We start from the raw sequence: 14,241 nt of genomic DNA, 5'->3' as shown, positions 1-14,241 counted from the left end.
ATCTCAGCAGATTCTTATTCAGTATTTAATGGATCCAAGGCACTGGACTGTTGTAGTACAATGGATAAGTGAGAAGATGTAATCCATTGTGGAATATCCTTGCTCCACATTGTTTTTTCCCCTTGTCTGTTTTTTATGAGTGAAAGTTTCACTTCTAATGAATTTGCAAACTTCCTAGTGATGAATCCAAGTACACTACATACAGAGGGAAAGACTAAAGACCTGGGAATAACCAGCTAAAGTTGTGTCTGCCCAAGTGGTTCTATAGCAGTGTTGCCAGCACTTACCCTTTCAAATGTTCTCACTATTCATTTAGTATAACTGGTTTATCTTCTAGGGTGATGGGTTTTGATCTCACAAATCTGAACTCACAGAAGCACCATAAGATAGAACATGTGATGATGAGCTGCATCAAGGAAGTTTTCAGTCAATGAAGACAGGAATGATGGGAAACCTCTTAAAAGCAAAATAAGCAAAAAAGTTTATATCGAAGATATTGAATTCAGAGTCTTGTATTACATAATGTTCTGAAGTTCTTATGGTTCAGCTGCTCATAGCAATGAGGAAAAACAAATTCATTCGTGAAATGCTGATATTCTTGTCAGGAAGTAGAAGTCCGAAACATACTTTCTACAATAACATCTGTAAAAATAGTCACAGCTCCCTATTGATTACTTATCACATGATGACAGGAAAAAATGACATTACCAGGTTAAAGAAATTACACAGAAAAGCCAGTGAAGAGTACTGGAAGTCCTCAGTTCCAAGTATGAAGGCACTTCGATATTAACGGGAAAGCATTATGGAACCCTTACATATGTCACATAAGGGTGATATGATGACAATGAAGGGCAACAAATACCTTTTGCTTTATTCTCAACAGGTATTTTCTTCTAAAAGATTTCTCCAAGTGCTGAGCCCTCAATGCTGCTATTTATTTCTAACATCTTACTGCACTCCACTTGACAGCTGTGTTGAAGCTTTTCCGTTTTTTCAAGGCCCACACCCCGGCCTCATGCACTTTCAGGAGACAGTCTTGCCTCCTGCTTTACTGAGACTGAGACATTTGATTCTGTCATTTCTTCCCACATCACAAAGTCGCTACGTCTTCCCCAACCCTCTCTTTAATTCTAAGACTCCTTTTATACCCTTGGTTCTAGTTTATCTGGTTCTTTCATAATTTTGCCCCATCAGTATCCTTCCCACCTTGAGAATCTCCGTCAACCAGTTCCTTCTCTTGTCCTATAAAGATCGTCAAGATCAGAGTTCTGTTGACCAGTTTCTTCATAGGCCCATCACCCCCTCTTTTTCCTTATTCTGTCTACTTTTCAAAAGTAGATTCTATACACATTGCCTCAACCTCAAACTCTTCCTATTTGGCTTCTACTCTATGTACATAAAGGGACCACCCAGATCACCAAAAACCCTAACCAGATCTTGCTTCTTATCCTTCTTGATTTATCTGTAGCAGTTTTTTTTTGTTTTTTTTTTTTTTTGAGACAGAGTCTCCCTCTGTCCAGTGTGTGGTGGTGCAATCTTGGTTCACTGCAACATCTGTCTCCTGGGTTCAAGCGATTCTCCTGCTTCAGCCTCCCGAGTATCTGAGATTACAGGCATGTGCCACCATACCCAGCTAATTTTTATATTTTTAATAGAGATGGGGTTTCACCATGTTGTCCAGGCTGGTCTTCAACTCCTGACCTCCGGTGATCCACCCCCCTCGGCCTCCCAAAGTGCTGGGATTACAGGCGTGAGCCACCATGCCCGGCCTATCTGTAGCACTTTACATCATCCACCTTCATGACTTTCTTGACACTGTATTTAATACACCTAATAACAAACTCAACTTGTTTTCACCCAAAACGTTCCCACTTTCTGTCCTACATTTAATGGTATTACTATTCTCCTAGAGTTGGCTAGAAACTTTGGTCATTATCAACTAATCTCCTAACATTTAATAACTTGCCATTTCCTATCAAGCCTGCGTTCACAAAGTATTTTGGACTAATCTTTTCATCTCCAAATCCACTGTCACCATCCTTCATGCCTGGGCTTCTTCTCCCTGAGACCACTGCACCCAGCAGTCAAAGTCATCTTCCACACTTACTACTCAATTGCAGTTCATACCCACTCTGGCAGCGATGCAAACAAGGCCTTTCAAAATCTGCTGCCAGTATACTGTATACTCTATCAAGACCAGTCACTGAGGCTGCCCCTGCCTGGTGCCTTCCTATCTTCACGTGCTCGCTTTCTCACTCAGACCCCCACACACATGACAGCAATTCAAGGCCCAGCCAAAATCTCATCTCTGTGAAGTTTCCCCTAACCCTCTCTAGCCCAAAGCCCAAAGAAACCTGTCCCTTCCCTGCTGTCCCTCAGCTTTCTGATCCTCCCTCTCTTAAGGAATGTTATCAACTATAACTCCACCATGTCAACATGTGGAGGGTGGGGACCCATCTTGGTATCCTTCACAGATCCCAAGAAATCAATGAATGCGGTTTGAATTACCTCTGAGTATAAACTAGCCAAGTTCTACCAATACAGAATAGAATTTATGCTAAGGATTACTTCACCCAGAAGGATTAGTTTCCTAATAAATTTGTTAGTATTCCTCATGTGTTGTGCTATTATTAGGCCTTAATATAGTATCCCTACAAAACTGCATAAAATGATGGTTCATGAACAGTCACCTCACAAAATTTGAGCTCCTAAAAGTCACAAACAATAATTTTATTAGTCATTGTATCCCTAACCTCTCACAGTGTCTAATATTGTGTAAGTTTTAAGAAAGATGTTTGCCAAATTTAAAAGATTTTAGGTCCGAAAACAATGCCACAGAAAAAAATCTACCTGATTTCTTCACGTGTTAAACAAGAGTGACAGAGATGCTGCCAACACATTGATTAGCTTTAAAGCCAATGATTAGAGAAGCACAAAGATATTCTGGCAGACTGGGAAGCAAAGACCACCATCACATTGACTGTAGACCTAAACCAGAAGGTAAGGTGGAGAATATCAGTGATAGACTTTTCAACCTAATTAAAAATGCTTCTTGGCCAGCACAGTGGCCTTCACCTGTAATCTCAGCACTTTGGGAGGCCACGGCAGGAGGATCGCTTGAGCCCAGGAATTCAAGGCTACTGTGAAGCATAATTGTGGCACTGCATTCTAGCCTGGGCAACAAAGCAAGACCCTGTCTCTTAAAAAAAAAAAGCTTCTTAACTAACAAGACAGTTAAATTGAATGTCATCTTTGAGTATTCAGTAATGAGTATGGAAAAGTCACTTTAGCTGCTAGGTGTGAGACAGCTGGAAGGAGAAGACTGAAATCTGAGAGATTTGGTAGCAGACTGTGGCTGTGGTCTCAGGGAGAAGCAACTCAAGCCTGAAGGGTGGTGGCAGCGGGTTCGGAGAAGACAAGATGGGTCCAAGATACTTTGTGGACATAGGCTTGATACAACGTAGGCTTCATAGCTCTTACTTTGCATGTATACAGTACAGCAAATGGCCATTGATTTATAATAGATTTACTCAGTTTGGCAAGTTGAAGAATATAAATCTACATACTAACATAGAAACAGATACAAACAAATCACATATCTGGCTCAAGGTCTTGCTGTGAGAGAGATGACTGGTATGACTAAGTTTAAACCCTATTTCATTTCTGCAACTTCTGAGATTGTCTCAAAAATGCATGAATACAAATGTGCTTTTTTTGTCTCTCTCAGATAATCATGGACATATTGATCCCTCTCTGAGACCCATCTGGGATTTGGCTTTCCTTGGAAGCTCTTATGTGATGTGGGAAATAACAACACAGGTGTCACACTACTACTTGGCACAGCTCACTAGTGTGAGGCAGTGGGTAAGAAAAACCTGAAAATTAACTTGTGCCACAAGAGTTACAATCAATATGGTCTCCTTAGACTGAATTCATGTGAACTTCTAATTTCATATCAAGAGTTTTAATCACATTTATTTCAATAAATATGTGAGTTCCTGCAATGGGCCAAGTATTGTTTCAGGGGCTGGGGATACAGTCGTGAACAAAGATACAATGTTGCTGCCCTCATTGAGATTAATTCTAGTGAGAGAAGACAAAAAGAGACAGTGAGCTAATAAATAAATATGTATCATATGATGGTAAATGCTATGAAAAAAATTAAGTAGCCAAGGTGGAAGGATCATTTGAGGTCAGGAGTTTGAGACCAGCCTGGGTAGAATAGCAAGGCCCTATCTCTACAAAAAAAATTAAAAATTAGCCAGATGTAGTGGCACATGCCTATAGTCCCAGCTACTCGGGACGCAGAGTTGGGAGGACTGCTTGATCCAGGAGTTGGAGGTTGTAATAAGCTATGATTGAGCTACTGTACTCCATCCCGGGCAACAGAGTAAGATGCCATCTCTGTCTCCAAAAAAAAAAAAAAAAAAAGTATTGCAATATTCTAGGCAAGGCCTGGTGGTGGCTTGGACCAGGGTGGTGGCAATGGGGCTGGAGAGATGTTTGGATTCTGGCAGATTGACAGTATTTGCTCATGGGTTGGATATGGATATCAGAGATGAGAGGAGTTAAGGATGATTTTTAGGATTTTGGCATGATTAACTAGAAGTACACAGTTTTCATTTACCGATTGGGGAAGCTTATAGGAGGAACAGAACTGAGGGAGAATTATCTTGATTTGGGGCATTCTAAATTCTAGAACCAAACAGAGAATTTGTATAATCTTCTGGACAGAAGAGTCTGAAGTTCAGGGGAGAGGTCTCGGCTGTAGTTGTCACCATCTAGTATTTAAAGCCACAAGACTGGATGAGATCACAGATAATGAATGTAGACAAAGAAGGTAAGTTATGTAAGGATTGGATCATGGAACTCTTCTGACTTAAGCAGTTACAGATATGGGAAAAGAAAGTATTTCAAGGATGAGGACTGGCTGGTAGTACTAAATGCTGCTGGAAAGTCAAGTAAGATGAGGACTGAGAACTGCCCATTTCATTGAGCAACTGGAAGTCAATGAATGGAGAGCTTATCAAGAGCCCTCTCACTGGCACAGTGGGGACAAAAGCCTGATTGGGGTAGGTTCAGGAAAGGACGGGAGGAGAGGAAGTGGACATTCCATCCTTTCAAGAAATTTAGCTATAAAAAAGGAGAGTAAAAGGAAGGAATAGGACTACAGCTGGATGATGGGTGAGCATAGGGCTGAAAGGGTTTTTGCATTTTTTTGGTTGGGAGACACAACAGCATGTTTATATGTTGATGAGGAAAAGTCCGGCAGAGAGAGGCAAAGTAGGAATTGCATGAAAGAGAGGGAAAAGTTGTTAGAGTTACTATCTTTGAGTAGGCAAGAGAGGATGTGATTAATCCAGATGATATTAGAAACACGGAGAGTTTACCTAGAGGGAAAGCAGGAAACAGTGGCCCAGTGCTAGGAGGGCAGATATCAAAGTAGGAGCTTGTGGAAGCTCTATTCTAACTGCTTCTGTCTTCTCAGTGAAAAAGGAGGCAAAGTAATCAGCTGAGAGCAGGATGAGAGCAAAGGTGTTGGGAGTATTAGAGAGGCAAGCTGAACTAATCATAAGCACCAATTTTAAAAATTCGTTTTGTTCATAGGTTCACCCATGGATGTATCATCAGTGAGTATCTTCTGAGTACAGGATTTACCCAGCATTAAGTCATCATTTTTAATGTCAATAATACATAGTTTGGTTTGCTTTCCAAAGACTGCATATACAACACACATCAACTAGAAACCTAGATTTTGTCTTTACTTATCAAAATGAACATGTCTTTCCCCATATAGAATGCTTTTTAAATAGAAATTACCATCTAATTGATTGTTGCCATATAACAAGTCAAGATACAGTACTAGTTCTTTTGCTAGGTAAGTTTCTATCTGTTTCTGACACACTCTCATCTACCAAGATAACCACATCCTCAACAAGAGGCTTTTACTGTACCTGATTTTAAAGTTAGGGGGAAGAGGTTGTTCAAGATAATATAGAACTAATTGTAGTAAATGTGAGAGGAAAACTTAATAGGAATAGAGCAACACTTTGAGATAACAGAAAAAACTAGGACATTTAACATGTTCCCCTTTCTTTTGCAGTTGCATATGACACATTTTTACCACTAGGACATACTAGGCTACAAAAAATAGCAGGTGTATTTCTCTCCCATTCTAACCAGTCTTTCATGTCCATCATCTGTCCACTAACATCCCTCAACCAAACTGCATGTAGGAAAGCGAGGACATACAAGTAACTAGACAGTTAAAAAGCAGAAATGCAGGCTGGGTGCAGTGGCTCATGCCTGTAATCCCAGCACTTTGGGAGGCTGAGGCAGGCGGATCATGAGGTCAGGAGATGGAGACCATCCTGGCTAACACAGTGAAACCCTGTCTCTACTAAAAATACAAAAAAATTAGCCAGGCATGGTGGCACGCGCCTGTAGTCCCAGCTACTCAGGAGGATGAGGTAGGAGAATCGCTTGAACCTGGGAGGCGGAGGTTGCAGCGAGCTGAGATCGTGCCAGTGCACTCCAGCCTGTGCAACAGAGCAAGACTCTGTCTCAAAAAAACAAAACAAAACAAAACAAACAAAAACAAATGCGGAAGGAGAATGGTCATTGACTAAGAGTTTTAGATTTTTTTTCCCCCCTGTGATGTCTGGGTGTTAGATAAATAATAGTTGAATACGCAGCTGAGTCATCCAAGGCAAATCATTTCATCTCTTAGGGCCTATTAAATGAGGACTCACAAACGGATTGAAGTTAAACTAACACAAATTTAAATCCCTGGAGCAATTAGGATATTTGGTTTCAAGGCTGATACACATTTCAGCTTAGAGTTCTCTTAAAGAAAAGTATGCACATATCCACAAAGATTTTCAAATTCTGCTATTCAGTGGCCACTAAGGTCTCCTGTGACCCTTCATCAAAAGAAGCAACAAGCAATGATTTTTAAAAAGACACTATGAGCAGAAGGTCTAAATACTGTTCTGAGAGACTAGCAACAGGACACTAGGGCTGAGAAAGCCAGTACGGCACAGAGGCAGGAAGTGACTGGAGGTGCTCTTGGCCCAAGGTAGCTCAAAAAAAGTATGAAGATTATAATTTTTCCAAAAACTTTCCGGGAATTACTATCTTGATACTCAGGGCTAATTTCACCTTTTAATGCAATTGTGTAAAGAAGTACAAGCTTATAAACTCACAGCCCCAAATGAACAAGGCCTGAGGGAAGAGTGTGCAAAAAAAAAAAAGACTGAAATGCAAATATAAAGTAAGACCCATCTTACTGGCACAGCTCTTTCCTTAGAACTGAAGAATAGATGTCATTCCCAATACTATGAGGACAGTGCCAAGAACACAGGATATATGCTGGCTAGGGAAAAAAATGGATAAGCCCCTACCTTTAGCCTTCAATATGAATTAAGAAAAGTCAAGCTGAGTATTGTTGTAACTCTTATCAATCAGTACCAGATTTGTAAGCACCCCAAACTATCTAACCTGCAGCACATCACTATCAGTCAGCTCATCTTCACATTAAGTAGAAGTCTCCATTAGCCAAAGCTACATATAGAAACCATCCTATCTACCTTATCTATTATGCTGAAATCTACTTTTGATAACTTCTATTACTAACTTAAGCCTAATTCTTCTCTACTAAAACCACCCTGGTTCTGTTAGAGATCCTTTGCTCCCTTTTAGGGGAAGCAGGGTGGAGGGGCATGGGGTGGGCTGGGTTATGACCAAGTAAAAGGGAACAAACAAAACACTTCCAGTCTGTCTGCAACAAGATTAAGTGCTGAGTTACCAGGAAATGTAACAACAAATCATCATCCATTTGGGCTACAAGATTTGGCACTTGTGATGATCTGAATTGAAGCCAAAAAGATAATTTCTGAATAATATTAAAAATAACGACTTCTTGGCATAGCTTAACATGGGGAGGGCAGTCCGATCTTGGCATCCTTTGCCAGGCTGGGATGTGCAATGTCCTCTTCTGCAGTTTTTTTAATAAGCTGTAATTTTTGGTTTGGTTTAAAGGTGGTTCCTCCTAAAGGAGGAGGAATCTATAAAAACAAAAATGTAAGGGGATGTTTCGATAACTTTATTGAGGAAGTTCTCAATCAAATGATAGAGGGTTTTACCAGCATTATCACGACTCACATTTTTGTATTTAAAAATGGGTAACACTCTTTGTGCTTTTACCAAAATAGTCTGTCAAATGGGGCTGGAATCCTAACATTTGTTTTAAGCTCTGCCTCTTTTTTGCCTCAATGGAGACTGCCATGATTTCCTTCAGAAATGCCGTTTTCAAAAGCAGAATAAGGCATTGTTCTCAAAAAAACATTTTAAGTGTATAAGTAAAACCAATTTATATATATATATATATAATTTATTATTATTTTTTTTTAATAAAGACGAGGTGGTCTCTATTAAAAAATAATAATATTGCCCATGCTGGTCTCGAACTCCTGGGCTCCAGTGATCCTCCCACTTTGGCCTCCCAAAATGCTGGGATTACAGGTGTGAGCCACCATGTCCAGCCTAAAACCAATTTTTAAATTATAAAAATACATGGTAAACAGTCAAGACTTGAAAAATAGTGCAGACAGCACAAAAGTCTGAGACAAATATCCAGCTGGTGTGGGACAACTTGGGATAGATAATCATGTCCTTCCAAGGTCAAGACAGCCACCAAATGAAGGTCTAACAAGGCTAAACACACCCTCAAAGCGACAATGCCAAACTGATCACTGGAACCACCAGTAACTGTTCCCTTAAGAAAGAGACACTGAATTTTCTTTCATGAATTCTCTGACTTTCCAGCTTGTGCCTCAGATGTTTGCTTTGAACATTCGTGGGTACACTGTGAGAGAGGAGGGAAACCTACCTACTATTGCCAAGAAGAATCATAGAAAATGCAGTTGATTTCTGATTTATCCCGGCCCTCTGGGGAAGGAAATGCCTCCTTTCCTTCAGGCATTTCTGAAGGAAATCATGGCAGTCTCCAGCGAGGCAAAGAAGAGGCAGAGCTTAAAACAAGTGTTAGGATTCCAGCCTGTATCTTCCCTCCAGACTTCCTCACCTACTGGCCATTTCACGGCTTGTAAAAATCTCCATCAATGTAGGCAAAGGGGAGTCTAAACTTTTTTGGTGGGGGGGAGGGGGTTGCTTTTTTGTATTCTTTAGTATTCTTAATAGAAACCTGGTAATGTAACCAAAACGCAAGTTTAGTCACTTGCCGCTTGCAGAATCCAATTCACAAGAGTGAGGTCTGGTATGAAGAAAGTGACTTTATTCCAAAGCTAGCTTAGGGGAAGAAGTATAGGCTCCTGCCTTTAAGGTACTCTTTCCCTTGTGGGACAAAAAACAAGGGCTTTTACAGGGGGACTTGGCATAAATGGCATGCAGAAGAGGGAGCAAGCAGGTGCAGGGTCTATGTGACTTCTTGGGTGCCTTATCTACCAGGTGGTCAAGCTGGCACCATTGTGGGCAGAGCTAGATTGTAAAATGGCCATTGTTTCAAGACACTTGGACAGAGTTCCCTCATAGGCCTAAATGAGGTTGTAAATTGACTGTTGTCTCTTAAGGCCTTCTCCTGGTGGGAGAGAGTTCTAGCTCTCGAGCACTAAAGTGAGCACATACATAAGCTTGCCATGCAGGGAGTGTCTGGTAAAAGAGAAGGTAAAGGTTATGACTCCATTTCTAAAGAGCTAAGCAGGAAGTAGAGAACAGGGAAAAAGGCGGAAAGAGAAAAAAAAAATTGTTTTTTAAGTAACTCATTCTCTTTCTCTTAGAAAAATGGAGTACTCAGTTATAGTAGGAAAAGACTCAAATGATAATCCAAATTAAGGTATTTTTAAAAAATGTTCTTTCTTCCATTTTTACTAGCGAACAGATAAGCACTCTTGCAAAAAAAAAAAAAAAAAAAAAAGGAAATGTCAGAAAGAAAATACGGAGTTGGTTTAGTCACTAGTAAAATGTACAGAAACGATGTGAATAAAAGAGATGAAGACAACTGCCTGCCTACTGAAAAATATCCAATGCGCTGGTTTTAGAAACAGCGTGTATAGCTTCATGTGGTATATATGAAGAATGTGGGTGTTAGAATCAGTAGATCTGGGTTGGAATTCCCATTTGTCACTTCCTAGCTGTAATCTCAAATTACCTCTCCTGTAAAACCAGGCTCATAATACATAGATTGTAAAGGAGAATTAGACGAGAACATGTAGAAGGTGCCTAGCACAGAACCCGGCCCATGGTAGGCCTTCTAGAATTACTGGTTGCCCCTCCCCTTGTCTTATTGCCTGTCATATCAGGGCTAATATATCAGCTTGAGGTATATATACAGTATCTAGATCCTTAAGGTTGTTAAAAGAATCTCCCTATTCCCACAGACATCAGTCTCCATCAGAAAAAGTGACAGACATTCAACCAGACTTTCATATAACTCAGTGACAAGACAAAAATGAGGATCCATGACTTCCATATCTTGAAGCAAAATACCACCAAAAACCATGAGGCTGAAATCGAAAAGGCAGTAGGAGACACAAGACACCCATTCAAAACAAGAATGTATTGTATAGTTACTACACTAAATACCACCATATTTATTACACTAACTCTTTTTTCTCCCTCTAGAAAACTAATGATGATACAATTGATTTTGATTATACTGTTCTACTTCATGAATTATCAACACAGGTAAAACATAACATTGTATGTAGAATTGTTTTTACCGTAAGTTTTTGCAGATTATAATATTTTATAACTCTATTTCCTAGGAAATAATTCCCTGTCGCATTCACGTGGTCTGGTACCCTGGCAAACCACTTAAAGTGAAGTACCACTGTCAAGAGCTACAGACACCAGAAGAAGCCTCCAGAACTGAAGAAGGATCAGCTGTAGTACCAACAGAGCTTAGTAATTTCTAAAAAGAAAAAATGATCTTTTTCCGACTTCTAAACAAGTGACTATACTAGCATAAATCATTTTTCTAGTAAAATAGCTAAGGTATAGACATTCTAATAATTTGGGAACACCTATGATTACAAGTAAAACTCAGAAATGCAAAGATGTTGGTTTTTTGTTTCTCAGTCTGCTTTAGCTTTTTAACTCTGGAAGCGCATGCACACTGAACTCTGCTCAGTACTAAACAGTCACCAGCAGGTTCCTCAGGGTTTCAGCCCTAAAATGTAAAACCTGGATAATCAGTGTATGTTGCACTGGAATCAGCATTTTTTTTTAAACTGCAAAAAATGATGGTCTCATCTCTGAATTTACATTTCTCATTCTTTGGAACATACTATACCTAATATATTTTATGTTGCTAAATTGCTTCTATCTAGCATGTTAAAGATAATATACTTTCGATGAAAGTAAATTATGGGAAAAAAATTAACTGTTTTAAAAAGAACTTGATTATGTTTTATGATTTCAGGCAAGTATTCCTTTTTAACTTGCTACCCACTTTTAAATAAATGTTTACATTTCTAAATAATGAAATGTGTTGAATGTTCTCGTGAAGATTTGTATACAAAGGAAAAATTTGTGCTAAACTGGAATTAAATGAAACAGTAATATTGCTTAACTTAAATTTTACAAATAATAGAACATCTGTCTCATCAGATAAAGCTGTCTGCAAACATGCATCAAAAGAAACACTGATGTAACTGAAAGTATATTAAATATTTACAATTTTCATTTACAAGGAAAACTTGGACCGAGTGTTGGCCTAAGTAATTTATAAAAGCAAACACAGTATGTACCATAATCAAATTCAGTGGAGTATCTCCTTAAGGCAGGAGGCATTGATCTAGGAAATGTTGTCATCATTTGCCTCTCAAAATTAGTATCACTTAATGGAATGTTTATGTCGGTGTGTAAAAACCTTGAGCCAGGTTCTGTAGCCAGTAACTGATTAGGAAATATCAGCCTTAAAATATACCAAAACATTACTTCTAAGTGTGCACTGTTAGACAATCAGAAAAGTTTACACTAAAGAAGGCATGAACTCATACAAAATAAAATAGGCTGATCTAGTATATTTTTCTACTTAAAACCCTATGCTTTGCATTTATCTTCCCAAAATCCAGTTGATTTAGAATTTAAAAAAATTTTTTTTAATTAAAAAAAAAAAACGGCTGGGCATGATGGCTCACGCCTGTAATCTCAGCACTTTGGGAGGCTGAGGTAGGAGAATCACTTGAGCCCAGGAGTTCATGACTAGCCTGGACAACATAGTGAGACTCCATCTCTTTAAAAAAGTTCAATGATTTAAAGATTTGTGGCTGGGTGTGGTGGCTCATTCCTGCATTTTGGGAGGCCAAAGGCAGGAGGATCACGTAAGCCCAGGAGTTCAAGATCAGCCTGGGCAGCATAGTGAAATCCAGTCTTAATTTAAAAAAATACATATATATATATAAAATAAAGAGTTGTAAGTATTTGGAAGCATTGCAAACAATCATTTAAAAGACACATCAGCTCTCCCACCTATGTGATAATGAAGAGATACTTCTTCTAAATTATCAGAAATAATCCACAATGATTAAATTATGCCAAAATCAAGTGATACATTTCCTTAACTGAAGTTCCCCATATGATCTTCAAAAAAAGTCCTAAGAGCATTACAACAGTATATTCAATGTCCTATGATATTTAATCAATCTTTTAGTGTCACATTAAGGACTAGAAAAGGGCATTTACTTGGTGTTTCAGCTTTCTAGAGTCGGAGCTTTCTCAAAGTCCTCATCCCCATAAATGCATTTTTCTTTTTTCCTTTTTTTTTGTTTGTTTGATCTTCATTGGGTAGCTATCTTGACTTTGGAAGGAAATGGTTATCTATCCCAGGATGTCCCACACCAGCTGGTTATGTTGCCCAGGCTGGTCTCAAACTCCTAGGCTCAAGGGATCCTCCCACCTCGGCCTCCCAAAGTGTTGGAATTACAGGCATGAGCCACTAAAGGCATTTTTCATTACTGAGATTAGGCTCACAAACGCATCCATAATCCAACCAGGTAATGATTCTAAGGTAACCCTTTAGCAGATTTATTACAGTACAATAGATTATGAAGGGGAATTCTATACATACAAATAATATACAAACACAATTACCTAATTTATTAATTTACAAAACCCAAAAAGTTAAACCAACTAAAAATTTATCAGTATTACCATCAGAACATCTTTTCTTTTCTTTTTTTTTTTTTTTTTTTTTGAGACAGAGTCTCACTCTGTTGCCTAGGCTGGAGTGCTGGAGTGCTGGAGTGCAGTGGTGCCATCTCAGCTCACTACAGCCTCCGCCTTCCAGGTTCAAGTGACCCTCCTGCCTCAGCCTCCTGAGCAGCTGGGGCTACAGGCGTGAGCCACCCCGCCTGGACAATTTTTGTATTTATAGTAGAGACAGGGTTTCACCGTGTTGGCCAGGGTGGTCTCGAACTCCTGACCTCAGGCGATCCACCCACCTCGGCCTCCCAAAGTGCTGGAATTACACGAGTGAGCCACCGCCCAGCCTCAGAACATCTTTTCTAGCACAAACTCTAAAATTGTTAACTTAATTTTACCAACATTGGTTTCACTAGCTAATAAACAACAGAAAAATCACTTGGCATAAAATAAAAAACTATTCCCTATGTCCTCTTTTCATTAAGCGTCTAAATTATTCTGAATCACTCTTAGCTAATTACAATTACATATAGCATGACATTCATTTTCCTAATCCCTTTAGAACTTTCTCAAGACATATAAAATAATACCAGGGATTTTGTCTACATTCCATTTTATTTTATTCATACTTTCATTTTCTTCCTACCTGAATTACGAATTTTTAGAAGTTAAACAAGTTCTTTTGAAAGTCAGTTGGAAGCTTATATATTTGCACTTGAATGTTAGTCATTCATGACATCTTAGTTTATTACATCAATTTCTCTCAAATTAGAAAATTCTGACCTGTTCTGTGATCTTTCTTAGTTTTCAAAGTACTATAGTCACCTAACATGCTGCCTAAGACTTACTGGAATGGATAAATGAATGAATGCTCACAATAAATTTTCCTTGAATACAATTAACTTATTTCAATGATGCACTACAATGTTACTTGAAGACACTTTCAGTGGCAGTTAGAGCTCCAGTTCAACAATTTACAGTTTTAGCAATGCAAATAGCTATCACGTGCAAAAGGATACATTCCAACATGTCACGATTTACTCCTGCTGGGTTGGCTATCAATTTTGAGACTCACCC

The 14,241-nt window shown here is 39.0% G+C and overlaps 1 protein-coding gene across 2 annotated transcripts in view; it reads left to right on the top strand.

Moving 5' to 3' along the window:
• RARRES1 (retinoic acid receptor responder 1) overlaps positions 1 to 11,712 on the top strand; it is a 35,535-nt gene extending 23,823 nt beyond the window's left edge. The window contains exons 4-6 of one of the 2 annotated variants that reach the window (XM_054482978.2): positions 3,728 to 3,864; positions 10,642 to 10,704; positions 10,785 to 11,712. In XM_054482978.2, the coding sequence (XP_054338953.1) occupies positions 3,728 to 3,864; positions 10,642 to 10,704; positions 10,785 to 10,934 (350 nt within the window). In that variant the 3' untranslated portion in view covers positions 10,935 to 11,712. The remainder of the gene's footprint in view (positions 1 to 3,727; positions 3,865 to 10,641; positions 10,705 to 10,784) is intronic. The other variant, XM_054482977.2, reaches the window with a different exon arrangement.
• The last annotated feature ends 2,529 nt before the right edge of the window (positions 11,713 to 14,241 follow it).

Source organism: Pongo pygmaeus, chromosome 2 (genome assembly GCF_028885625.2).
Source record: "Pongo pygmaeus isolate AG05252 chromosome 2, NHGRI_mPonPyg2-v2.0_pri, whole genome shotgun sequence".
Classification (NCBI taxonomy): Eukaryota; Metazoa; Chordata; class Mammalia; order Primates; family Hominidae; genus Pongo; species Pongo pygmaeus.
This window is presented reverse-complemented; position numbering and strand designations above follow the sequence as displayed.